The 26,733-nt window shown below is 36.3% G+C and overlaps 1 protein-coding gene across 2 annotated transcripts in view; it reads right to left on the reverse strand.

Moving 5' to 3' along the window:
* Positions 1 to 21,165, reverse strand: part of plcb3 (phospholipase C, beta 3 (phosphatidylinositol-specific)) — a 61,630-nt gene extending 40,465 nt beyond the window's left edge. Inside the window, exons 1-2 of one of the 2 annotated variants that reach the window (XM_067401851.1) lie at positions 20,604 to 21,165; positions 5,718 to 5,801 (exon numbers count right to left, since the gene is read on the reverse strand). In XM_067401851.1, coding sequence (XP_067257952.1) covers positions 5,718 to 5,801; positions 20,604 to 20,702 — 183 coding nt within the window. In that variant the 5' untranslated portion in view covers positions 20,703 to 21,165. The remainder of the gene's footprint in view (positions 1 to 5,717; positions 5,802 to 20,603) is intronic. The other variant, XM_067401850.1, reaches the window with a different exon arrangement.
* Between the last annotated feature and the right edge of the window lie 5,568 nt (positions 21,166 to 26,733).

The following is a 26,733-nucleotide window of genomic DNA, read 5'->3' on the forward strand; positions in this document are numbered from 1 at the left end:
CAGCAGAAATCCACCAGTATCGATTTATTATAAAACATTATTACTAAGGTTGTGTATCGTTTAAATTTGAAATTTTCCTTGTTTCGATTACGGTTCCTAACAATTCTCGATTCCGATTCTTTTAAGAGGCAGGGTCAAAAAAAGTTTAGGATATATTAAATGAGCTAGCTAACCAACGGTCTTTCTTTACTTTTTATGAACTTTACTATGAATTTCTCACAGGGCTTCACTCTCATATGAACTTCAATATATATATATATATATATATATATATATATATATATATATATATATATATATATATATATATATATATATATATATATATATATATATATATATATATATATATATATATATATATATATATATATATATATATATATATATTAAATAATTATGAATATATTTTCACAGGGGTACACTTTCCTCAAGAGAGCTTTATTTTTGAAAACTTCATGAAAAACACATGAGTGTATAATGCTGCAGGTACTTGAACATGTTACCGTGCTCCCACTGATGGGCTAACCTGGTGCAGAATAGCAAATAAACAATAAGAAACAACTTGTAAAACCCAGTCCAGATTAGCAGCAGGTAATCTGGGGGTCAGAGCGCATCAAAGACGGGGCACACTTTTATTTCTACTCCATGAACTCGGAGGTGCTTTATCATGTTCGACGTGCACCCTCCTATGCACGAAACAATCTTGCCGCAAATACTGCATTTTGCCGAGATTTCGTTCTGTTTAGAAAAGTGAAGCCACACTTTGGACCGCCGACGCACGCTATCCGTGTTCGACTCGCTCGGTTATGCCAACACTTCCGGTGGACTCTTCTTCATTAGTGTTCAGCGGTTTCTTATTCCAGTCGGCGGACTGTGAATCAAAACTAGGAATCGAAATTTAAACTTTTGAACGATTCCGGGAAAATCACAAAGCTAGTGCCAGTTCCAATCAATACTCGATACTCGATACCCAAGCCTAATTATTACAAGCTTACTGTTGTGAATCGTGCTAAAGTAAGGAGATAGTTTTGAACACTGGCTGGTTATGTACTTGCTCAAATTGGTTTTGAATCATTTTTAACCAAAAAAAAAAAAAAAAGTTATGGACTGCAGCTTTAACTAATAACTGAGGAATACAAGCAACCCTGGTAAAGAACTGAATTGGACAAATGGCGGAAAGTCCTAAAAGACAACTGATTCCTGGTATTCATGTCTCTACTTGTAGAGCTGAAGGCTATGTAGGATCTAGAAACCACTAACCAGCTACGAGATTTGCCTTGAAAATAGGCCACACATGCCAACAAACCCACAAACATGGTACACAGAATAACAGAGCATTGTGACGGACATGCATGCAAACCTGCCTTGTATATTGAGTGGGTAGCACAGTGACACTGTGGCTCAGCCACACACAAACAACACTACAACAGAAAAAAACCCTCAGGAAAACAATTCTCACAGTGCAAGGGTGTTTTCCTACACACAAAACCCGTTCTACCACAAAATTATGTTTCATTTCTTGACGAAACAATCAAGCTCGACTGCGCATGTGCCGCTGAGCCTGTGAGAACATGTGTGAGATCACCACCATTATCCAACTTGCCAAAAAAAAAGAAAAAAGAAACAGAGAATGACATAAAATGGATTCATGGAAGTATGGCTGACTTTAAACAACCTTTCAGTACTTAGAAGGAAAAGAAATAGAGTGTGTTGGATAATGGCATCATTAAATATAATAATAGCGACATTAAATATAAATGTGCCTGAATGTGCAAGCAAGTTACTGAAGAGACGAGATGAGGTGGCCTCTTTACTATTAACTGGAGAGGACGGGCTCCCCAGGGCCAAAATTCCCTACACCAAACAAGGTTACTGTCTTTCCTCAGGCGAAGATCGGCCTAGTGTCCTAATACCGTATCGCAACACACTCAATGCAACACAAATGCAACATCCTTATCGATTCAAATACACAGCCAAAAAAATAAAAAATAAAATATTCTCAGCTTGTTGCTTCAGTGTTTAGGAAGTAAACACATTAGCACCTTCGGCACATTAAGGAATCTCCAAATAACATACTCAGCTAGCAAAATAAACAATTCGTCTTGGCAACTGATATGAATTTGCTGCCGAGTTTATGTGAGTTTCACACACTGCGCTGTCTCCTTAGACTGCAGAAAGTCCCTTCTCTAAATTTACTGGAACCAGCTTGAGCTGCGTCCTCATACCACACATGCCACACTGATCAGCACGAGAGCATGAAAAGAGGGAAAACAACATATCTAATAACTAAAGAGAGAGTGAGAGAAAGGATGGGAGGATGCCTTGATTGAATTTCACTGGCTAAAATTTAATTTCATTCATGAGCACTCACATGATAAGCCAGTAGCCCACATGGCAGGAGGAGAGAGAGACGGACAGAAAAAGAGAAGTGACGCAGACAGGATTGATAATAGATATGGCAGAATTGGGAGGACAGATCAAATTAAGCTAGGGGTTAAAAAAAAAAAAAAAAACTTAAATCATAAAACAAGTCTATCATGTTTCTTTTTAGTATGATTGAAAGACATAATACCTGACCTTATCAAACAAATCAGTGCTCATTTATCAGTGCTAAATTTATTCCCCTTGGACATACATGCTGATTTATGTTTCTGCCGGTGGGTGTTCCGGCTTTGAATGAAACATACATGACAAGAGTGTTTAGAGTTCCATAATGCTTTAAGTGCCTCGTTTTGGATAAGAATAAAATGTCAGGTCATGCAGAGAATATCTTGTCTCTTTGAATTTAAATCTAGATTTATTCATGTTGGCCCATGAAAGGGATAGTTCACCCAAAAATGAAAGCATTACGGAACGTCGAATGTGTACGGCTGTCGCACCAGAAGCTCATTATTTTACTTTATAAAGTTTTAAATAAGGATACTTGTCCTACAGAAATGCATCAATTCACTTCAGAAGGCCTTTATTAACCACCTGGAGCCATATGGATTAATTTGTTTATGGATGGATGCATTTTTCCCCCTTTTTTTTGTCGGGTTGCTCTCTCTGTGATAAACCTGCCGATTTTGGAGTTTATTACTTAAAATGCAATTTGTCATCATGCAAAAAAACAGACAGCACAAGCTCTTGTGTCAGGTTGTTATGCTAAATATAATGGTTGAATTTTGTGTACTATGACCCACTGGGACCCAACGTGAGATCCACCAATCAGAGAGGTTCCCGAATCTCAGTTGATTTTTTGATTTGTTAAAATGAATGGAGAAAATATCTTGTGTATTTTCCGTGGGTGCTTGACAATTTCCATGGGTGCTCAAGCCCCCGAGCACCAACGGGATTGGAATCTATGCCCTTGGATACTGTTGCTTGGTCTGACAAGCTTTACAGAATGTCATTGTGATTTTCTTTAATAAGTGCTCAAAAATAATGGTACTTAACTTCAATAGATATTATTCTAATGTGGGCTGGAATGGATTGTGACATTGCAAAGCATTTTATCTGCCACATTCCTTCAAAAAATTATACAGTTAAAGTGACAAAAACCGTGAAAACAGCAAATCAGGATTCAGACAAAAGCTAGCGTCAACTGAAAAGAGAAAAGCCTTATTAACCAAGCTTCTAATTCATCAAAGTAAATTTAATTCATATAATTCGCAAAAACAATTAATGAAGCATCATTTCAATCCTATGTTTAAGAAATTTTTGTTAGTTTGCCATTTAAAACTAGTAATTAGTGTAAGTTAACAGAACTGTTTCCAACATTTCTACATCATACACACTAAGCAAACACCTTAAAGGGACAGTTTACCCAAAAATGAAAAGTCTGTCATCATTTACTCACCTTTGTGTCATTCCAAACCTATATGACTTTTGTTTATTTTCAAAACACAAATGAAACCTGAGAGATGTCCCTCCATTGAAAGCCCATTCCCCCAAAACTGCACCAAAAGACTTTATGAAGCTTATGAAGACATTGTAAAAGTAATCCAAATAAATCAAGCAGTTTAGTCCAAGTCTTCTGAACAGACACAAATCACTTTATATGATAGATTTAATTTAGGCTTTTATTCATATTATAAACATTGATTAATGTACATATCATAAATATGATAAACAGAAGCTCAAACATACTTGATGTGTGAGAACAAATCTCACTGGGTCTTGCTGAAACTCAAACGTGCTTGTGTGACACGAGAGAACAAACCTTGTTGTAAGCTAGCAGGCTTGAGTTTCTGTTTACCATATTTTTATGTGCTTGATGTATGTGCATTCACTGCATTGATTAATGTTTATTTGTGAATAAATTAAATTATGACAGAATTTTCATTTTTGGGTGAACCATCCCTTTAACTAACTGTCGCTTATGTTTGAACCAATGCGTATTTGAACTAATGTTCATTAAACTAGTATTACATTATTTACCTTGGAGTAAATGTCACCTTACTGATGGACTTCATTTGGGATAGAGATTGATGCATAAAATAATCCACAGTATGAACTTTAATATTTGTTTTAACACTGTAAAATTCAATAAGTTAACCTTACTTTTAAAAGCATGCAAACAGATTGCCTTAAACTAAGTAAAGTTAAAACTTCAAATCATTCATAAAGAGATTGTAAAACTAATCCATATGAATTGAGTGGTTTCGTCCACATTTTGTAAACATACACAATCGCTTTACATGATGAACAGATTGAATTTAGGCTTTTATTCACATATAAACATTCATTAACTCACACATCAGACATGGTAAACGAAAATTCTTGTGTGTTACACAGCACGTTTGAGCTTCTGCAAGAACCAATGAGGTTTGTTCTCACGCATCAAGCAAGAAAGCTTTTGTTTATATTTGCAGATCAGTGTTTATATGTGAATAAATTAAATGTATTTATCATTTAAAGCGATCGTCTCGCTTCAGAAAATTTGCACTAAACTACTCAATTCATGTGGATTAGTTTTACAATCTGTTTATGAACTTTTTGAAGCGTCAAAGTGGTAGTTGTGTAGACTGTCAATGGAGGGACAGAAATCTCTCATTCACTTGTGTTCCAAAGATGAAAAGTCTTGCGGGTTTGAAGCGAGGGTGAGTAAATGATGACAGAATTTAGATTTAACTAACTAGAACTAATTAACTTTTTAACATTAGTAGACCCATCCTCGACCCAACCACAGGCTATACTCTTCAGCAAAATGGTAACCTCCCCAAAACGCAGACATAACATAAACTGTTTTAAAACCAAATATAACAGAACATTAAACACCAACAAATTTCCCCCTGTATTAATCTTATGCAAAATCACATAAAATAATACCCCTAGAGTCTGAAGCAAAGCATGTTGGGAATGTGAAATCTGCTGTCAATCATTCAATTTAAGTTCTGCCTAATATAATCAATTTATCTTAACAAGGGCTTTCTGAGTAACAAAGGCATAGTACGCAAATCGTGCAGATCACTAGAATGTAACAATTAAGCAAAGTCAAATAAAAAGTGTTAGGACATTTATTGGGTTTTTACAGTGAAGATTTGGTGAAAAAAATAAGTACCTGTGTTCATATAATAAGAAACATGACAACAGGATTTGCCATATTTTAGTATAATTTCTGCAAAACTTACATTAGTACAGAGTAAAGCATTGTTTGATAATACTAAAACCAACAACAGGTGCCATGCCAGGGCTGGTATTTGCTGATACAAGCAAAAAGGAAAATAACTGACCATGTTGGTCCCTCCAGACCAGTAGAGGAAGAATCCATCTGGGTCCACTTTGAGGGTGATGAGGCTGGGTGTGCTGTTGGCATCCTGAACACATACAAATGGAAAAAAGAAAAAAAAAATCAACCAGGTGGCAATCAGCACATTCATGCAGTTTTACAAAAAACATCAGTACTCCTATACAGAAAGCATAAGAATGTCATTCACTTAATGATGTGAAAAACATTAGCAACTGACATGATTACCATTGAAGATTACTGGGAAACAAAGACCTGGTTTAGAACATTTATTAAATACAACTAATTGCTAATTCAACTGGAATTGAATTAAACTGATACCATAGTAATCAAGTCACAATGGCAGCCATGCCAACATGTCAATTATGAACATACAGCCAATAATCAGAAAGGAAGAGACATATAGGCATAATGATTTAGAAGCAAGTTAGATAAATGGGAAGTGCTTGGAATGGGTGGATGGTCCTGAGGGATGGTACGATTTAGAAATGAATGTAATGACTGAAACCAAAACCTCAAAAGCCACAGAGAGAGACATTAGAGGAGTTTAATGCATAAGCCACAGAAGCTGATGGCTGCATATGACTGGAACTGCATATTACCATAATATATACTTGTATTCATTTTGAAGTATGTAGTATTTATACTACAGAAAGCTTGAAAAAAAAAAAGCTTGGGGTTAGTAAGATTTTATTTTTTTATTTTTTTATTTATTTTTTATAAATGAACACTTTTATTCAGCAAGTATACATTAAATTGACCAAAAGTGAGAATAAAGACATTTATAACATTACAAAATATTTCTATTTCAAACAAATGCAGTTCTTTTGAAATGTATGTCAATGAAAAAAAATCTTTTAAAAAATGTATCATGGTTTCACAAAAATATTAGTTTAATGAATAATTAATATTAAGCAGCACAAATGTTGACGATAATAAGAAATGTTTCTTGAGCACAAAATCAGCATATCAGAAAGATTTCTGATCATGTGACACTGAAGACGGAAACATTCAGCTTTGTCATCACAGCAATAAATTACATTTTAAGAATAAATTAAAATACAAAACAGCTATTTTAAATTGTAATAATATTCCACAATATTACTGTTTTGATTGAAAAAAGCAGCCTTGGTGAGAAAGAGACACTTCTTTTTTGTTGCATTTTTAATCATTAATAAATATGTTTCATTATTTGACTGGACTGCCAAAAGTTTTTACATAAAGTTGGATTAAAAATGCAAAATAAGATACACAACAATCAAATACCATTCACTAATGTAAAATGTACTGTACTGTTGCATATTGTTCAACATATTATTTTAGTAGTACGCAGTATTATACTGTGCAGTTTGCAGTATGCTACACTGTAAAAAATGACCGTGATTTTAACAGTAAAAGACTGTAAAAATGCTGCGGTGAAAAACTCAATTGGTTTACAGAAAGTTTCCGTACTATATACAGTGAATAACTGTAATAGATCTAACGGTACATTTAATGTAATTTTACGGTAAAATACCGTTTTTTGGAAGTGAAAAATAACAATTCATTGTAAAATTTACAGTGAAAAAACGTAAATTTACATTCCCACAATTCCCTGCGTGACACTTCACATTTGATATATTTTCGTTGAAATAACTGTTTCTTCTTAGTTTTTCAATTTCTTTTCTAATCAGTTATGTACATTAGGGTTTTATGTTACATCTAATGTTGTTAAATTAATGTTTATTGCATTTTTAAAATTTCATGCATGTTACCATGATGGTGTTTAGTGTGTGTGTGAATGACACTGTGTGCACCTTCTATATATTAGTATTGTCCTCCTCAGCTTGTGGAAAAGCTGCTTGTGATGAACTTTGATTCATCATGTGACTCTTATCACCACTGTGTTTGGTGACTGTCAGTGTATTATAAAGGTATAAAACAGAAATTAGTACTTCATTAGGTTGGTAAATTAACATTACATCAGTTAATGAAATACGTTATTTTACTGTAAATTTAACAGATTTTTTACGTTGCTACTGTATATTTTACGGTAACGTTCTGGAAACCACAGCTGCCGTTTTTTTACCGTAAATTTTACTGGGATTTTTTACAGTGTAGCATTCCATACCGGTCATAGCCATCTATTTCAGGCGACATGAAAAGGTAAGTCGACTCTTATCTATGTCCCAAAGAGCGAAAACAAAGATCTATTTGCACGTTGTTGTTTTTTTGCCTCATTAAAAATTCTTCACTGGTTAATTACTGAAAATATTCTACATCAGGGCACTTAATCTGATATGTTTGGACAGTCAGTTAAGAACTAATCTCATCTGTATGTGTTAGCAGTGAAGTGACGTGCAGCTGCCGATGTATAGTTGCAGTTTTGTGGAGTGTTTGCATATGATTAAATTAATCTGGGAGCACAGATTTCCTTTACAACATCTCTGAAATACTCCACCCAGTGCTGAGAGATATAAACACACACACACGGCACATGGCACACACACACACCAGCTGTCTCTAAGCACAATCAAACGAATTTGCATGCTGACTGCTTTTAATGTTTGCATAAACAAATGTTACTGTTGCAATACTACTGCTGAATAAGCTTTATTTAAAGCACTGTATACTATCGGTGTACACAGACCTCTCAAAAACATCAGGTAAGCTGAATATAGTATAAAAGACAGCAGGACAAAAATATACAGAGAGCACATGAGAGAAAGAGAGAAGTAGCAGACCTTAGTCTGAGTAAACAGCATATTTTATTTTGTTATGAAGTTAAAAAGTTCAGCGTGTTCAACAGATCTTATGGACTTAAAGGGATAGTTCACACCAAAATGAATATTCTGTCATCATTTACTCACCCTCATGTCATTACAAAACTACATGACTTTTACTTCTGTGGAACACAAAGGACAATATTTTAAGAAATGTCTCTTCTTTCAATAGAATGGAAGTCAATGGCAACCAAAACTGTATGGTTCTGAACATTATTCAAGAAAGAAATCAATGCCATTTTGGGGTGAGCTATCCTTTCAACGTCTTTGGTTACCACTCTTAACAACCTAGAGTTTTTTTTTTTTTTTTTTTTTTGTGCACTGGAAATGTTTTGGAAAGGCAAAACAGGGTGAACAACATTACAACTTGAACGTGTAAAAGGGAGGGAAGTGACCTTCACCCTGTAAGGGTCTCATTAGTGTGGGTGTACAGGCTTATAAAAACCTGTCAAGCTTCTCTGACTCCCAATGTCAAGCCCTAATGATATGACACATGCACACACACACACACACACACACACACACACACACACACTCATGATGATGACCACAAATGGAGGTTTTGTCATATTTTGCTAATATGCAAGGAGAACTTTATTCCCAAAGTTTATCCAAATTACAACTTCATCTTTGTGTGCATGGTTGACATTTGCACATGTCAGAGGACTTTAAATGGTTATTTGGGTAAACCATTAAAGCGAACTGAAGCTTGTGGCCAGCAAATGACAGCAGTGTGTGCATTCTCTCAGACAGAGGCGCACACAGTTAATGCATCAACAATGTGAGTTATTTCAGTGGGTGAGTGGCCTGCTCTCTTGGCTCTTGGGTGTATTTGGCTTCCAATATTTACATGCTTTTATAGCCCTTACATAATGCACACACACACAAACTATGACATGACTGACTTTAACACCTCAAAGTCTAGGAATGCACAACAAGTAGACAGAATAAAAGAGACAAAAAAGATTTTATAGTAAAAATCTGTATAATCAAAGCTATCAATAATAAATCATTGTTTAGTTTGCCAGCATGTATATTATATGTGCCGCCTTGTCAACATGCAGCTTTTTATGTCTAGACTTCACCTTTGGACTCACCAGATTAGCAGGGCATGGACACATGTACATACAGGCAAGTAAGGGATACTGTAAAGCCAGTCACTTATTATTGCTAAATAGACCCTGAAGTGAAGCAGAGGGGTCATGGATCACCGAAGGGGTTTATTTTGCGATAATGACCACCTGACTGTACATTATCCTGCCTTATTACAAATAAATGGACATTAAATACTGATTTGTATAGAAAATATAATCTTATTTGTAGATTAGCATAAAGCTTTTACTAAAAAAAATAAAAATAATAATAGTCACAAATGGATATGACTTAATGCATAGGACTTGTTATACATATTGGAAAAAAAAAAAAAAAAAATTAAAAGTCTGTTCACACAAACACAAATGTTTGGCATAAAATGTGGTCCTGTTTGCAAACATTTTTAAACAATGTGTGGTGAAAAAAAAAAAAAAAAAAAAAAAAAAAACACCAGACAGGCTGGATGAAAACGCAAATTCACTCTCTGGCAGTGGGTGGCTCTTATTGAAAAGCAGAAATATCACGGTTACCCCAGTACACAAAACTTTCAATCTCTTTTACCTGCATGTCATGAAGAAGAAAGAAAGTCAAAAGGTATATACATATTTTCAATCAGCCGGTCAGTATCCATTTATCATATTTTAATGGAAACGTATGACCAGGAAAGTCTTCAAAGTCTGTTGCACAATAGAATGAAATTCATACAAATTTGTAGGGGTGCTCGATAGAAGTCTTATTTCACAATAACGATACATATCACGATGTAGATATTTTTAGTTATTTTTGTTAGTTTTGTTATTTTATAGAGCAGCAAGTTATTATTTCTTTTGTTTAAATTAACATTAATGACGCAGAGAGCAGCAGGTATATTAGGCTGCGGTCACTTTAAGACTGAATGCACGGACCCATTATACCGATACGCATCCAGTTTACACCCAACTGTTTACTTCCACTTGAGACAACCGATTGTGTTTACGATGGGCATTTTAAGATAATTGTGTGTGTATTTAACTGTGTGTGTATTCGACCATTCAAGCGCAATAAGGCTTGAAAGAGAACCGAATTTGCGATCACATGCAGAGAGACACAGCTATCTGTCCGCGCACTTCAGCTGTCTCAGTCAGTGCGAGCACCTAATTGAGTTCTTTTCCACAGCTTATTGTGCTTAACTCTTTTTAACTTTAAGCATGTCCCAAATTCGCAATTGCCTTCTGAGAGAGGAAGCCTTCCGTGTGCAAACTTTGGCAGTGTGCCAGTCAGTGCAAGTACCGCACTGAGTTCTTCACTGTTTATTGCGCTTAACTCTTTCGAACATCATGCTGAATATTGTCTCATTCATGCATTTCATCCCTCTAAAGTGTCAATAGTGCTGTGCTAAGCATATTATATACACACACCCTGATATACCAAAATCTCAAACAATAGACATTTCATACAGTCACCACAATATATATGTCATGCCGCCCAGCCCTACAAATTTGGAATGACATAAGCATGAGTAAATGATGAAAAAATTCATTTTAGAGTAATTAACCTTTTAACATTTACCAAGAGGTATAAAAGCAACTGAATGACAAAGAGTGGGAAGAAAATGCCAAAGACGTCCCAGGTTAAAGTAAAGAAAGAAAGAGGGAAGGAAGACGGAAGAGAGATATTTTCTGATGCATTTAAATGCTGATTTACAGCAACCTTTCAAAAGAGCGAATGACTTGGTCTAAATTACACACACTAAAAGGTCTCCTTCCTGAATGAGAGGGCGAAACAGAAGGAGAGGAAAGGCTGGAGGGGGCGAGCAGAGGTCAAACACACCCATATGTGAACTGTGGGTCATCGACTCGGACACGTGTTCTGTTTGAGTATGCAATAATGCCTCTGTTCTTCCTCAGTCTCTGTCTTCACCTTGCTGAAAGTGTGTGGAGGCTTGTTTTGCAGTGAGGTGAGACTCCATTAGCAGTGTGGCAAGAGTCAACAAACGCAAATACAGCTGCAGTGGGCCACCTGGATGAGTGCTCCCCTCTCAGCCCTTTCCAGGAAACTGTTCATAGACAGCTCTTATCCTGAATAATCAGCACGCGCAAACAAAAAGTTACTGGATGCAAAGCTCCAGGATGATGCATTTTCTTGTTTCTGTGCTTTGTTGCTATACTTGTTTCCTGTACCGTCTCAAATCGCTGAATTTTTTCTCTGGCAGCAAACCAAAACAACATGCTGGTATGAGGTCAGTCCAGTTTTGCATGTTGCAAACCACATCAGCCTCTTGCATTGTGCGTCCGTGTGCACCAAGGGCGTTTTTCCCTGAGAGGGGAGGCAGTGCCTACACAACAAATTTCTGATGAGAAATAATCAACAATACAGATACAATACTTGTACAACAAAACATGCTCTTCTACAGCAATACTGTCCTACAGTAACACTCGAGTTTCAGACAGAAACAGTGCATCTTTTTCCTCCCTTGAGATCAATGCATTCTCAATAATGTCCAAAGGTGCACCATGAATATGAGGTGGGCCTACATGCAGCTATGATTGGCTGATTACTTATTACGGTTGCAACAGATATGCAAATCCCCAGTGGAAATGGATGGATTAATAATTACAAAGTAAACAACTCACCCACTATGATATCACAACAAACTTGATCACGTCATGATCTGCGAGCAAGTCACTTCTAATGAACATTCAGCTAAGTGCGACCATCATTACATTTGCACCGTTTATTGAGGATTTGAAGGCTGTCATTCACATATAAACACAGATCAACACACGACATCAAATATGATAAACTGAAGCGTGAGTACAAACCTCACTGGTTCTCAAGTGTATCGCACACCTTCCAGTCAATCAGAATTGAGTATTCAGACAGACCATGGTGTGTGTTAATAAACACATACAGTACAAAATATTACAATATTAGTTCTTTGTTGATAGTATCATGTAAACGCTGTCTCATATACTCAAAAAACAATAAACAGTGTGATAATCAAATGGAAATAGCACACAATTTTGAGTTTTATTTGGACTAAAAAGCCATACTCAGAGAGAAATCATTGCCTTTTGTTCATGCACATGTGTTCTAAACAGTGTGTGGGCTTTCGTGTGACAAACACTGGACAGACGTCTGAGGAATGAAGAAATAAGAAGGGGAGAAAAATGTGATCAGTTAGTGGGAGGACAAGCAAAAAACAAAATGAAAAACATACGGAGGATATGAAGGAGGGAAAAATGTGAAACCACAAAAAACTTTTTTTTTTTTTAAATTTCTGAAGAAAACATGAGTGGCGCTTACAGTTGTGAGAGTATAGTCTAGTACTCTCCAGTGAGTGTTACAGTAGATTTGTAAGCATACTAGACTATTCTAGGTGCTAGACTATTCTAAAGGCCGAAACACACCAAGCCGACGCCGACGCACTAGTGACGATGAAAGCAGACTGCGGGGTTGGTTCACGTCGGCAGCGTCTCTGTCCAAAGTTGCCCTGACACACCAAACAACAGCCAGACAACTAGACAGCCAACGGCCAAGTAGCACGTCAGTTCTGCGTCTGCGTGAGATTAAATGCCTTTCCGTACCAGCAGGTGGCAGTATCCGAACAGCCAATCAGAATGTTCAGATGGCCCGACGGACGGACGAGCTCCAACGCCGATTCGAATCGGCCGAAAAAAAGCCAACGAGGACCAACTTCAGCCGAAAACTTAGTCAGCCGACGAACAAAAACTGCCCGACGGCAAACCGTCGGCTTGGTGTGTAGAAGGAGTATGATGCTAGGGTGGTATGGTTGGTTTCCAGGGCGTTGCTAATTGCTATGCAGTTTCTAAAGTGTTCTGTGTGGCTTCAGCATGTTGCTAGGTGGTTGCTATGATGTTCTGTTTGGTTGCTTACTGGCCCAAGTAAAAGGAGCCGAAAAATGGAACACAGAATTGTGCACATTCTCTGCAACCTGTGTTTATTTATTTTGTGTGTGTGTGTGTGTGTGTGTGTGTGTGTGTGTGTGAAATTAATCATTTAGCTATGAAATGTAAACCAAATCATATTTTAACATGTTTAAATTCATCCCATAGAATCAAAAAGATCAGTGCAGAAAATGTGAAACAAATCAGATTCTTTCTAAGCATGATCATCAAACACTGCCTCAATTAGGATATTTAAGGAACCAACAAAATGTAAACAACATTAATATTATAATATGTGGAGCAATTCCCTTCACAGGATGTGCCAAGCTCTTGTGTACACATGCGCAGCAGACATGACTAAACATGCACAGCTCCCTGCTTCCTCAAAGTCAAATAAAGTCTCTTAAACACACACAGATTTTGTCAAACTCAATATAGTCAAAACAATAATATTTACCCTGAGACACACTACTTGTGGCCTTAAGACAGTGACATTTCCAGATTTATCACACGACATACAAACACACATGTGATGTGCGACTAATAAATAAAGCAGTTAGCATTAGTACATGATGAGGAATGAGAAAGGGGAAGCAAAAACGAAAGTGGAAAGAGACTGATAAGTGAGGAGACAGCAAGTTTGCCATCAGGAACAGAAGTAGAATCTAGATGTCAGATGTTCAGTCTTTTTGGGTTTCCTGTGATTTTCTTCTCTCTGCCTACACAGTCTCTCATTTTTCTGCGCCTCAGAGTGCCAGGCGTCACTTCTCAATATTTTCCTCCATGTTATCTCCTTGTTTGGCCTCCGTGTGTGAAACTTCTCTCCGCTCACGCACAGTTCGCCCTCCCTCCTTCCCTCTCAGAATTATTCTCCTACACCAGCCAAACTTTTATTCAGTCACCCTGTGTGTCCAAGTCGCTGCTGTTTTACTGTTCCATTGAGAGAAACACTACCACAATTTCTTGCAGTTCACACAGTTAATCACAAACCCTAAATACTTCCTTTGGAAATCCCTCAGAGAGAAAAGCATGAATAATATAGTCCCTGTGAATCCTCTGTCAGATTGGTTTGTTTAGACAGAGGGTATGTTCATTACAAACCATCCTTACTGGGTTTGGACAACATTTATATTCCTGTTTAAAAAACGTTATGCAAGACAGCTACATCTGTATTTCTTTCTCACACTCACACACACACAGATATGCAGAATTTGTCATTGTATGATATATGTATGACTGTATCTAACTCTTCACGGCTTTTCATAACTACGACCCTCAGTGCTCACTTTCACCCCAGACACCTGTCAAGCGTCACCTGACAAATTTGCAAGTCAAAGCTCACAGCTAGCTGATGTGCTCAGGGACATCAGTCCTACAAGGTCACGGTCTTCACTGTACTACAACCAAGGACTTAATTATCCATCTTAAAATTACAAAAATTACTCACTTGCCACAAACACACAGCAATATTTAGGGAGTGAACAATGCATTTAAACAGAGACTGTTTAAAAGAATGATGCTTCATTTGTACATTCTACTGTTCAAAGGTTTGGTCTATTATGGTCTAATAAAAACAGTAATATTGTGAAATATTTTAAAATGTAATTTATTCCTGTGATGGCGAAACTGAATTTTCAGCATCATTACTCCAGTCTTAAGCGTCACATGATCCTTCAGAAATCATTCTAATGCTGATTTACTGCTCAAGAAATATTTCGTATCAAAGTTGAAAACCGCTTTAATATGGTCATAGAAACCATGAAACATTTTCAGGATTGTTTGATGAATATAAAGTTCAAAAATCATTTGTAACATTATACATGTCTTTATCACTTTTAAACATGCTGAATAAAACTATTAATTTCTTTAAAAAAAAATAATAATAATAATTAAAAAAAATCTGTAACACTTTCTATGGAGACAATGCTAAAAATGAATTATATCTCCATTTATACTTATTTATAATCAAGTATTACTATTTTATAAACATATTTATAAAGACTTAAGACCTATATTATATTATTTTTATAATTACTTAAAAGTCATGCATTTTCCATTTCAATGCATGTTCATAATTGATTATACATTGATTTATAAGTATTAATTAGCCTGTTGTATGGTTCCATGAATGTATTCATTAAGATGCACCTTGCATTACTATATTGTTATATTGTAGTTAAAATGACTTTTTATTCAGATTTGTCAATTAGTGAATATATTGTTATTAATAGACATGTTGTGTTCTTATAAATACTTATTGTGAGTAATAATAGTTACTAATCTCTATAAATGCATCATTGTTGGCTTTAAATAAAGTGAAAACATAGGATGCAATTTTCCTAAATTAAATGTTAAGAAAGTACGAATATGTGCTCATTTTACATTTTAAGCTTACTTGTAAATGTAACTAATAAACAACAACAACAAAAAAAAAAAAAAAAACGGAAATCATTTATACAAAGTTGAAAAAAAAGTATTTTTTTTAATGTTACATACTAGCAAAACAATATTTTTAAAGTATAATTCCAGATTTTAACTAATCAAAATTACCATTCATTACCTCTAATGCAAACTTTAGCCATTACAGACATAATAACTAGTTGATACAGCAAACAAGGAACTATTTTGTGATAATTTATAAATCAGTGTATAATGGCTTATAAGCATGCACATTGAAAAAGAAAATGCATGGCTTATAAGTAATTATAAAAATAATATAAATATATCTATAACTGTTCTTATAATGCAGTATAAATCTTTATAAATATATTTATAGAATAGTAACACTTACTTATAAATACGTATAAATGTGGCTATAAATCATTATAAGCATGGTCTTCATAGAAAGTGTTACCAAAAAAAATCTTACTGACCCTAATCTTACTGCTAAGTAATTTGGGCTACTTTTACATTGTTGCCAATGGTAGTTTTTGTAGTCAGCAATTTTTACCATAATTGGGCTAGTTTTGATTAGCAGTTGTGCAATTGTGCAGACCTGGCAACCCTGTACTGACCCCAAAATGTACTGACTACCAAAATCGTAACGCTAAATATGGCTGTAGTTAAATATGGTAGTTGTAGGAATAAAAGTCCTGCCCTGCCTGCACCTGTTTATTTATGCCAGGGGTATCAAACTCAGTTCCTGGGGGGTCACAGTCCTAAAGAGTTTAATTCCAACACTGCTCCAGAGTAGATACTACATTTGAATTTACTTCACGACCATTAAAAAAAGTATGTTCTATGAATATAGGTAGTATGAATGAAATTCAGACATTGCATTGCATTCAGACATACTGTGTTGGCGTACTGTTTTTGGCACACTACGCAAGTATTCAATTTTGGACGCAGTGCTGTAGTTTTCAAATAAGCATGCAAGGACTTGATTAGCTGGATCAGGTGTGCTAAATTAATGTCAAAGCTAAACTCTGCAGGGCTGTGGCCCTCCAGGAACTGAGTTTGACTCCCCTGGTCTACGCTATAATGTAACCTAACCTGAAAAACTGTGTTTCTTGCATAATGAGTTTTTAAAAGTACAATTTATGACACCATTGTTGTCAGATTTCAACAACTACAAAGTTTGTTGTAAATGTTGAAAATGTTCGTTTGTTTGCCAATTCAATTAGATTGGAGCTGCACTTGCATGAATAAAGACTAAGGACTAAGCTTAATCCTTTTCTGTGGAACCGGGGGTGAGTGTTCACTGCTTCTAATTACAGTTTAGTTGCTCAGTTGGGTGCTGCACACAGTATGCAGATTTAATGAAAATTTGGTTTTTACCACCTGCAGTCCTCGGCAGGAAAAGCCACACAATGTGAATTTGTCAGAAATAACCAAACTCTGTGTTAAAGTGAGATTGACCGCTCAGAAGAGAAGTTACAACTTTTTTTATCTGCAGTGTGTATGTAGCCAGAGAGGCAGCGAGTTTGATGGAGGGGATTAAGTTTATCTGCAGTCCATTCTGTGATCAATTAGGATCCTATCCAAGCTGGCTTCCAATCCCATACAGGTCGAGGGTTGGGAAATGGTCCATTGAATGTTTAAAGGTGCACTAGAGCATTACATCTTACAGTCTGACTCACAACGGTTCATTCTGAGAATTAGATAATGTGTTATAGATCATTAGATCACATCAGTAGCCACAATGTTTGACTACAGTTTCTTTCAGAGAGAAGAAGAGATTAACACAACAGGAGGGTGGTAGAGAGGCAGAGATGATAAGAGAGGCACTGTTGCAGCATCTTCTTTCTCATTGATGTCTGACATTAAGCACTATGTGAATGTCCTCCTCATCATCAGTGGCACAACCACAAGGCATAAAAGGGACTCAAATACACAACAGACCGTTACATCACAAAACAAAAACGCCATACCATCACTAGGAGTTCAAGCCCTGACATGACATATTCACGCATTGTGAGTTTGCTTGCACAGCTTAAAAGCTTTTATCCATTTCCATGTTATTTAAAGATCTTGTACAATGCATTATGCATAAGAAACACTGTGTAACTTACACATTTCATCTTATGGGACAATACAGTGTTATGTTTTAGCTAACTTAACAGCATTCATCTGTGATCTTTGGAAATCAAGAAAAATTCTGGTGTTCTTGATTACGGAACGATGGGTTTAAAGACTCCCTCAAAGAAAATGTGTTTTTATCTTGATAAAAGTGTATTATGATAGAAAAAAAACATTATATGTATTATATTTAATATTATATTGATAGAGTAACACAATTTGAGTAACATGTTAAAAAACTTTGAGACACAACCTGGTTAGTTTCAATCACTTTTGGAATTTCATAATATCACATGTTTTATTATAACGTCTGTATTATTCTGCTATTATTTAATGTGTAGTGTACATCTTAGAGCTATAAAAACAGACTAATCGCACGCCCATCTCAACAAATCCATTATCCCAACTTATGCAAAACTATACAACAGGTGTTTAGGTATTTAGTGCTGTACTTTTTCTGTTACCACGTAGCATTTTAGGTTAAAACTTCATCCAAGGGGCTTTAACCCTGGTGATTATACCCTCATAGAGAAAACTATGTATATGTGAAGGGCTAATTCTTTAAATAAAGTCAATTATTTCTGGGTCAGATAGTTAAATAGTTGTTTTTACAAAAACAAACCATTTTTGAATAATAAAAAAAATGAATAAAATTGGATTTTGTTGAGATCTTCTTGACAAAGTCTCAAAGTCTGGTTCCAATAGCAAACACTCTTTACCAAAAAAGCGGTCAAAATTTGCCTGAAGACAATAGAAGGTTAAACTGGCTTTGTGACAGACAGGCAATTATGTCCTTAACTATAGCTCTGACCTCAGTTAAGGGTATAATAAGACCCCATTATAGTTAAATACAGCTAGTTATTTATTTATGGATGCCTCTGAAGACACAGACTTATCTGCCAATGGATGCACACATACATACACTCCAAATGAAATGCCACTTTCTACATACAACAATAAGAACAGTTCTATAATATTGAAGGTTTACGACAGCCTCTCTCTCTCTCTCACACACACACACACACACACACACACACCTGGAGCATGTCTATGTAGAGTGAACTCAACACAAACCACTCAGCATTTATGGGCTGCTTAAGTTAATTATTAATGACTTTTTAAGACATGAAGTGCATCAAGTTGTACAGGCCCACTTTCTCCTTACTCAACGCTGCTCTTATCAAAAGGTGTTGGCTCTTTAAGCTCCAGTTAAGAGCAGTGGGGATCAGCTAAAGCAGCGCTCAGTGATTTGATCAAATAATGGAAAAGAAGTGAAGATTTTCTCCCCCTAATCCTTCAACATAATTACAAATGTAATGGCTATCCAATGCGAGATTTGAAACATGATCCGTACACACACACACACACAGGCCCTTGTTGCCAGGAGAGCAACTACGCGGAAGAATTTAGAGGAGATGGTGATTTCTTGTAAACATATGGGTTTATGTTGGCATTAACCCTTTAAGAGAAATACTCAAGGGGAAATTGTGCAAATTATGTTTCCATTGAGTTAAATAACATTCAAATACCAAAACAACTTATTTTATTTTGACCTTTCATGAAAGCACCACTGTTCCTCAATTGACATTTTATGGAGAGGTCTACAACCAATAGGATGGATAAAGAAGAAATGCAATTATGTCTAAAAAAAATTGAATTTCTATTTCATGAGAAAATATAATTTATCTCAGTCCAATTTATTATTAAATTACACTTATTCTGAGTGCTTTCATATGAGCAGAACGGATGTGTCCAGAACAGGGACATCTTACATTGATGTCTATCAGTGGGAGGTGGATGACCTATCTACATACATTTTAGAAGTCTGTCTTCACAAAGTATGCCTAACATACCTAAATCAACTCATGGTATCATTAATTATGGTATCATTAAAGGTTCCAAGACCTGAACTGAGTTCACACATGTAATTATTTTATATATAAACTACTATAAATGTGCTGTTCATCTGCATTACCTTCAAATGACAGACTGAAGGTAGCCTACCTTTTGGTTCAGGTTTTTAAAAATGTGGTATGTTTAATATTTTGTGCATTTCTGAAATCTGATAGCCCCATCACGTAAATCCCTTACTCAATTCCAAAGAATTTCCTAACATAAGCATAATACTGTCAGGATGCTTTTGGGCTTCACTTCCTCCTTCAATGCGAAAAGGTTTCAAAGACCCAAAACAACAAGTTTCCTGACTCTAATGACAAACATGGACTCAGAAAATGGGCCTGATCCACAATGTTTTGATTTGACACTAAACTGGTAATTATGTCTAGAAGCAGTTAAAGGGTTAAACTCAACTCCATATGCGACACGACTTATGAATTTCATTGCTCTTACTTATTTAGCATTATCATATTTCTCGGTAGAAAACAATTTGCGAGTAGCTAGAACTCGGTATGAGGAAAAAAACATCATCAAACATAAGTTGAGTGAGAGTTATGAACATGAGACACAAGAACTCGATTTAAGGAGCGTTGAACTCCACATCTGTCCTGGGTGTCAGATGTACTCCTGTAAATTACTTCAACAACATAAAGTAACACAAGCCGGGAATCACGCCACATAAAATCACAGAGACGCGCACGGACGCGATCTTCTTACCTCGTCCCACTTGATAAACTTGCTCCCCCGTTTGAGAACCTCATGGACAGACACCGGTTTGAGCTGCAACGCGTGTACTCCCGGTTTCGCCCCGGCCATGACTGCTGAATCGACGGGTGGCGACGCCTCTACTTCTCGGTTTGAAGTCTCTGACCTTCAGTGTCTAGAACCAGAGCCCGAGCCAAAGCCTCGAGTCCGGCTGGCTCAACGCACGCGGACGCGACTGTCACACATTCACGAGCGAGAAGAGTTTATGACTTTCGCGATTGTTTATTCATCTAAGCGCTTATCACGGCAAGGACTTGAATTGATATTTTCCTTCCTGTCCGTCCATCCGTTTGGTAATGATGAGATCCCCGCTCAGGAGAAACTTTCACTTGACTTTGGTCCACGCTGGAATTTGCTCCTCTTTTCCTTCATGTTTTCTCCGAACTAAATGGGAGCGCGAGAAGGACAGGGAAGGAGAGAGAGAGAGAGAGACGGGGGGAGTAAGGAAGTGAAGGAAGAAAAAGAGAACAGACGAGGGAGTGTTTTTCTGTTCTTTTCTTCTGTCTTTACGTTGTCATTCCAGTCTTTATAGAAGCATGTGCTGCTGGTATAATGTATCCAACATTAAGAATAATTACTTTCACTTTCCTCTGGTATAGTTTTTCCCCTCTATTTAAGCATGTTTTTCATCATTCCAAGAAAGAATGTTAAACACGAATCTCGCTGTGAGCCAAAGCACTTGAGCACATATTAAAAAAAAAAAAAAAGTGCTGTCAATCGATTTAAAAAATAATTAATCTCACATTTTTCTGTAATTAATCACGATTAATCGCACATAACCCTAAAGTTTTTAATATATTTTCGCACTGAATCTCAAAAATAATTAAGATACAACATAAAGACGGGACATTTTAAATATTTATTTATTGGCATCTAGCACAGGCCAGTGATACTGGTACTGGTGTCCAATTGATTTTTTTTCCCCTCTCAATTTTAGACATTAATTAACCACTGAACATTACAGCTAAGAAGATGCTATACATTTTAACATTGGATAGGCTTTAAAGTTATAACATTTTAATTTAAATGAACTTAAAACAATCAGATAAATCCGTTGTAATAGGCTAAGGCCCGGTTTCACAGACAGGGCTTAGCCTAAACCAGTATTAAGCCTTCGTTCAATTAGGATATTTAAGTAGCTTTTATAAAAGTACAGTACACTAGATTAAAACATTGCTGGTGTGCATCTTGAGACAAAGAAATGAAACTGACATATTTTAAGATATGTCAGTACAAGTTGCTTTCAGTCGAAACAGCTAAAACATGCATTTTAGTCCAGGATAGCTTAAGCCTTGTCTGTGAAACCGGGGGTAAATGTCACACTTAGCTGTGCCTTTTATATATCAGGGCTCAATGGTATATCCGAAATTGCATATTTCCCTAGTAGGCGAAAAACAATATGTGACAAAAGAAGTATGTCCGAATTCACAGTACTCATAAAAGAGTAGATGACCTGCTACTTCTGGTGAGATTCTTAAGTGTGGACTTAAGAATCCCATGAGGCCACGAAAGAAGATTTGTGAATGGTAGTGAAGCAACGCAACTGGTCACATGATAATGACAACATGGCGAATGTAGTAAATCTGGATTACATTCAAACTACACACATTCATACTATATAGAACATACTTTTTTAGCAGTCATTATTCAAAATAAGTACCGGCCTATCAGTATGCGATTTCTAACGCAGACTAAGTTTTTTTTCTACTGACCCAGTCAGGCTGGTTCAATGTGTTAATTTTGACAGCCCTAAATAAACACAAACAAAATCCATTAACGTGCATATTAACTCCAGCCCTCATTTGTGGATATAAAAATTAGTATGTTATATGCTTAATTTATCTTTCTTTTCTAAATTAAATATATAGAACAACCTCTCTCTCTCTTTCTCTCTCTCTCTCTCTCTCCAAGTAATCCTAATTTGCACAGTTATAAATTAGGATATTTAGCCTACTTTCAGTCCTCTAATTGGATTTATCAGCATGTTGATATTTCACATAACAGCATCAGGACATTTCGCAATTTCAGAGACAGCCTTGGCTTCTTAGGGACAATTTTTATTGGCGGAAAATAACTGCCTATTTTAAAATAACTCACCATAAGTGTTGAACTATATTAATGAAGCAAAATAAAAGGGTCTACATGTTGGCCTATATATAAATAAAATAATTATATTCCACACAAGGATATTTGCTTATGTGATACTGCTTCAATTTTGTGCATACCACCAGTTTGATCAAATCTCTTGTACACTGAATTAGCTAAACAAACTGTGTCACAGTAGAGTTAACATGTTTTGATAATACAAAGTCTGGTGAAACTATGGATGTTTGAGACAGGATCCAGTCTTCAGGTATAGGCTTTCCCTGTTACTTTTTTGCTGCATACAGTGCTGGAACGTTCCAGCTTGTCAGTGCCCATTAATACTGCCCCCCTTTCTCTTCCTCATTCCCGAACAGGTGTCCTCTTCCCAGATGAAAATATACAGTAATTCTCCTGGGAGAGTCAGAAAGCAGAAAGACAGTCAAAAAGTGACCCTTCAAAGGTGCACCTTGCACATTTTCCCAACTTTTATTACTTTTTGGGATACTCACTCCCCCCACACACAGACACATATTTTCAATGTCAAGCCCAGCTGGGCCTCTCATTCTGTGCTCTGAATGTGTCTTACAACCCCGGCTGTGAAGAATGAGATTTGTGGACTCAAGAGGGCATGTCGCTTTGGTAAAGCTGGAACAGAAATTTTGATGAAGAATAATAACCACTGCAGAGAAAGAGAGAGAGAGAGAGAATGATGAGAATATAAGGTCATGAGAGGAGAGATAACTGCAACTTCGATAACTGCAGTGGTCCAGTCGCTCTAATCACAGACTATTTCTGACCGAAAGCCAAGCACTCACAAAGACACATTGTATTTTAGCCCAGAGACACAAGCTAACATACACACACAGCCTTATCCAGAACATATTGATTAAAAAATATGCCATTTAAAGATGTCATCTGAACTTTCTACAAAGTTCCTCCTCTGTTCTTTGCTCAGTGTATCTTTCTCCCTGTTTTACCTAATGAGAAATCCCTGACAGAGTCTACAGTAGCAGCAAAGGCTGATCACATTACTTTTTAGATAGCAGAAATGTGTGCCAAATGCTCTGAATCCTCCTCAAAAGCTTCTTTGTTAAACCTCAGGCAAGACTGACTCAAGGTCTTCCAAGTCAAACAGTTCGCTGTTGCCATCTAGTGGTAGGCCACATCATAACTCTGGAACGGTAATACAAACCAGGGGAGCGGAAGCGGAAGCCAGTTCCAAACACAGTATGTTATAATATTATAGCATGCAATTGATATGATATTTTTTATTAAAGTGCCAACAAATATGATTTAAAATGTTCAGAAATCAGTTTTCAATTGCTTTTTCTAGAGCATTGGTTCTGCTGGAGTCCACTAGGGGGCCTCAGCAAACTTCCAAGGGGATCTAGAGATTAATTAAAATGACAAAACAAGCATTAAAATAAACCGAAAAAAACTAAAGATCTATATATACTACACAGGGTTATATTTTGCCTAATTTAAAATTAAATATTAAAATTATCTTATTAAATATCTTGTTCAGTAAACCATACCACTGAAAATGTCGGACTTTAAATATTGTTGTGGACAAAAAGGTTGAAAACCAGAGCCTGAATTCTTACACAAATGCTTAACATAACAGCTGTGTTATTAATGCATCGGTTTCCTCATCATTCCTTCAGTTTCTCTCAATGGCCACAGCTGTGGACTAATCAAACTAATCTCTCATCAAAATGGCGCTTTTGTTTCCTCTCCCCACCCACTGCAGGCATCCTCGCCGCTTTATTCCTTCCCAGATCCTTATTTCACTGGCTCTCTGTTGTTATACCCCTAATATAGGTCATTTTCAGTTTGCCAAACACTCTGCAGCCAACTCATTTTTCTCTATCTGTCGTTTGTTGTGATGCCCTCTTTCACTTCAGCCAGGTGGCAGCAGCAGCACAACTGAGATTAATGCCTTGCCCTTGGTTGATAATTTAAACTAAGTATATATGTGTACTGTCTTTCTCTGTGCTGGTTGTGTAATTTGATACAAATTGGTCAGAATATATTTTAAGGTTGTCATTTTGTCCTGGGTCAGTCATGAAGGCAGTGAATCATGTGTGATTTCAGAGAAATGCTATTAAGGAGGGGTTTGACAAGAACAGATTCAGCAAACTTCATTGTTTATTTTCATGAATAATATTTTGAGAATTTTTGTTCTGTAAATCTGCACAGGTCTGAGTCAAATGAATTCAGACTCCTGATGGCAGTCTACTGTTGCGTTTTTTTGATTCCTCGGGACTGCATGTGCCTAAACTCTCGTACTGAGCTTTTGCCCATGGGTGAGGGGCTGCAGAAATTGGGAAAGACAAAAGAAAAGGCTTAATTTGAGTAATTTCACCTCCTTCCTTTTTGTCCAAGCACAAACAATAATTTTATCTTTTATAATAAAACTATTCATTGTACACAACACACCACAACATGTAATGACGTGTTTTATTTCAAGAGGCAAATCTGACATGATTTATTGTTTTGTTTTAGATGAGCATATCAGTTAGTACTAGCCATTCTTAAAAGATTATTACAAGTTCACACAATAATCAAGTCACAAATGCAGCACATTCAGCTTTACCCTCTTACCCTCGCACACCTAGGGATCATAAAATGCTACTTAGAGACCATAAGAAGACTGCAATATTAGCACATGATACTAGCGTACATAGAAAATCAATAATGTTGTACATATTCAAATATCTGTACATATGCCTGAGTTTACGGATGCATATATGTGAAAAACTGTGTCACAGCGTGCAGTGGGTTTACTGGACTGTAAGATCCAGACACAGCATTTTGAATAATTCATTGTCTTCATGCCACTTGTAAAACATCATAGTTAGAGGTAGGAATGTGCTGTGGCCTCTACGATCATCCTACAGCATTCTGACAACAACGTTCCGCTTCTTAATTGTTTGTTTTTATCATTTTTAAAGTCAGTAAGTTTCGACTGAATCTAAAATGTCTACTGGCATACTGTCTTTCTGTCAACTGTACGTAAGGAATAATTGAAGATGGGCCATTTAATTATAAGAAAATAATGCACACCAAACAAAGCAAAATGCGCCAAAAGATATCTTTAGCCCTGCCCACTCCCATAAAGCACTGCGAATGATGTAATCGAGTCGATCTCCCTACACTTTCAAAATATTTAAATATGATTATATTTTGCAATAAACTTCAAATATATTGTTTACACACACATATATCGTATATATACAGTATAATATGCTGTTTGTAGTGGTGCTGTTTGCAATGCTTCATGGGATTGTAGTTCTTTCCCTCACTAAAGCCGTTAAATACACAGTCTTGTAGTTGTACCTTTGTATTTTTGACTGATTTTCAAATACTTTTTTGCTTCAAATGCAAGTTTGTAATGTTATGATTCACCACCTGGCTTGGTTAATGGCTTATAATGCCTTAACTAAGACTTTTTTTTTAAATCCTTGTGGGAGAAATTAATTGGAAAAAATATTTACGCAACCAACGCCGCTTCAAAAGTGGGCGGGCTCTGTTGCGCTGATTGGATCAGGGGAGTGTAAGTTACTTTAATAGAGTACCTCAGGGATGACGTATTTTTGTAGGCCAACCCAGAAGTTAGCGTCGCACGGGTTCCCTCGATCGAAAGCCTATGCATTTTTCCCACAGACTTTTGGAAAACCACAAAAAATAAACTCTGTGTTTAACAAAGGGTTATGACACTTACACATTTTGTCTATCAAGATAATCTTTACAAGTTAACAAAACATTTACACATTTTGAAGCCTAAATAAAGTCGTCAGATAAAAAGGCTAACAGTAGGCTAAAAAACGGACTACAGCACACATGGTCGCGGATCAACGTCGCCACCACCAAGCTTCCTCAAACTGTATTTAAAAAAAACAATATTATTTAAAAACATGCTTGCTGATTATGATCCTTGCACTGTGTATGAATACTTATCCACTTTTTCATGAGGAATGCTGTCCAAATGTCCCGT

The sequence above is a fragment of the Chanodichthys erythropterus genome, chromosome 11 (genome assembly GCF_024489055.1).
Source record: "Chanodichthys erythropterus isolate Z2021 chromosome 11, ASM2448905v1, whole genome shotgun sequence".
In the NCBI taxonomy this organism is placed as follows: domain Eukaryota; kingdom Metazoa; phylum Chordata; class Actinopteri; order Cypriniformes; family Xenocyprididae; genus Chanodichthys; species Chanodichthys erythropterus.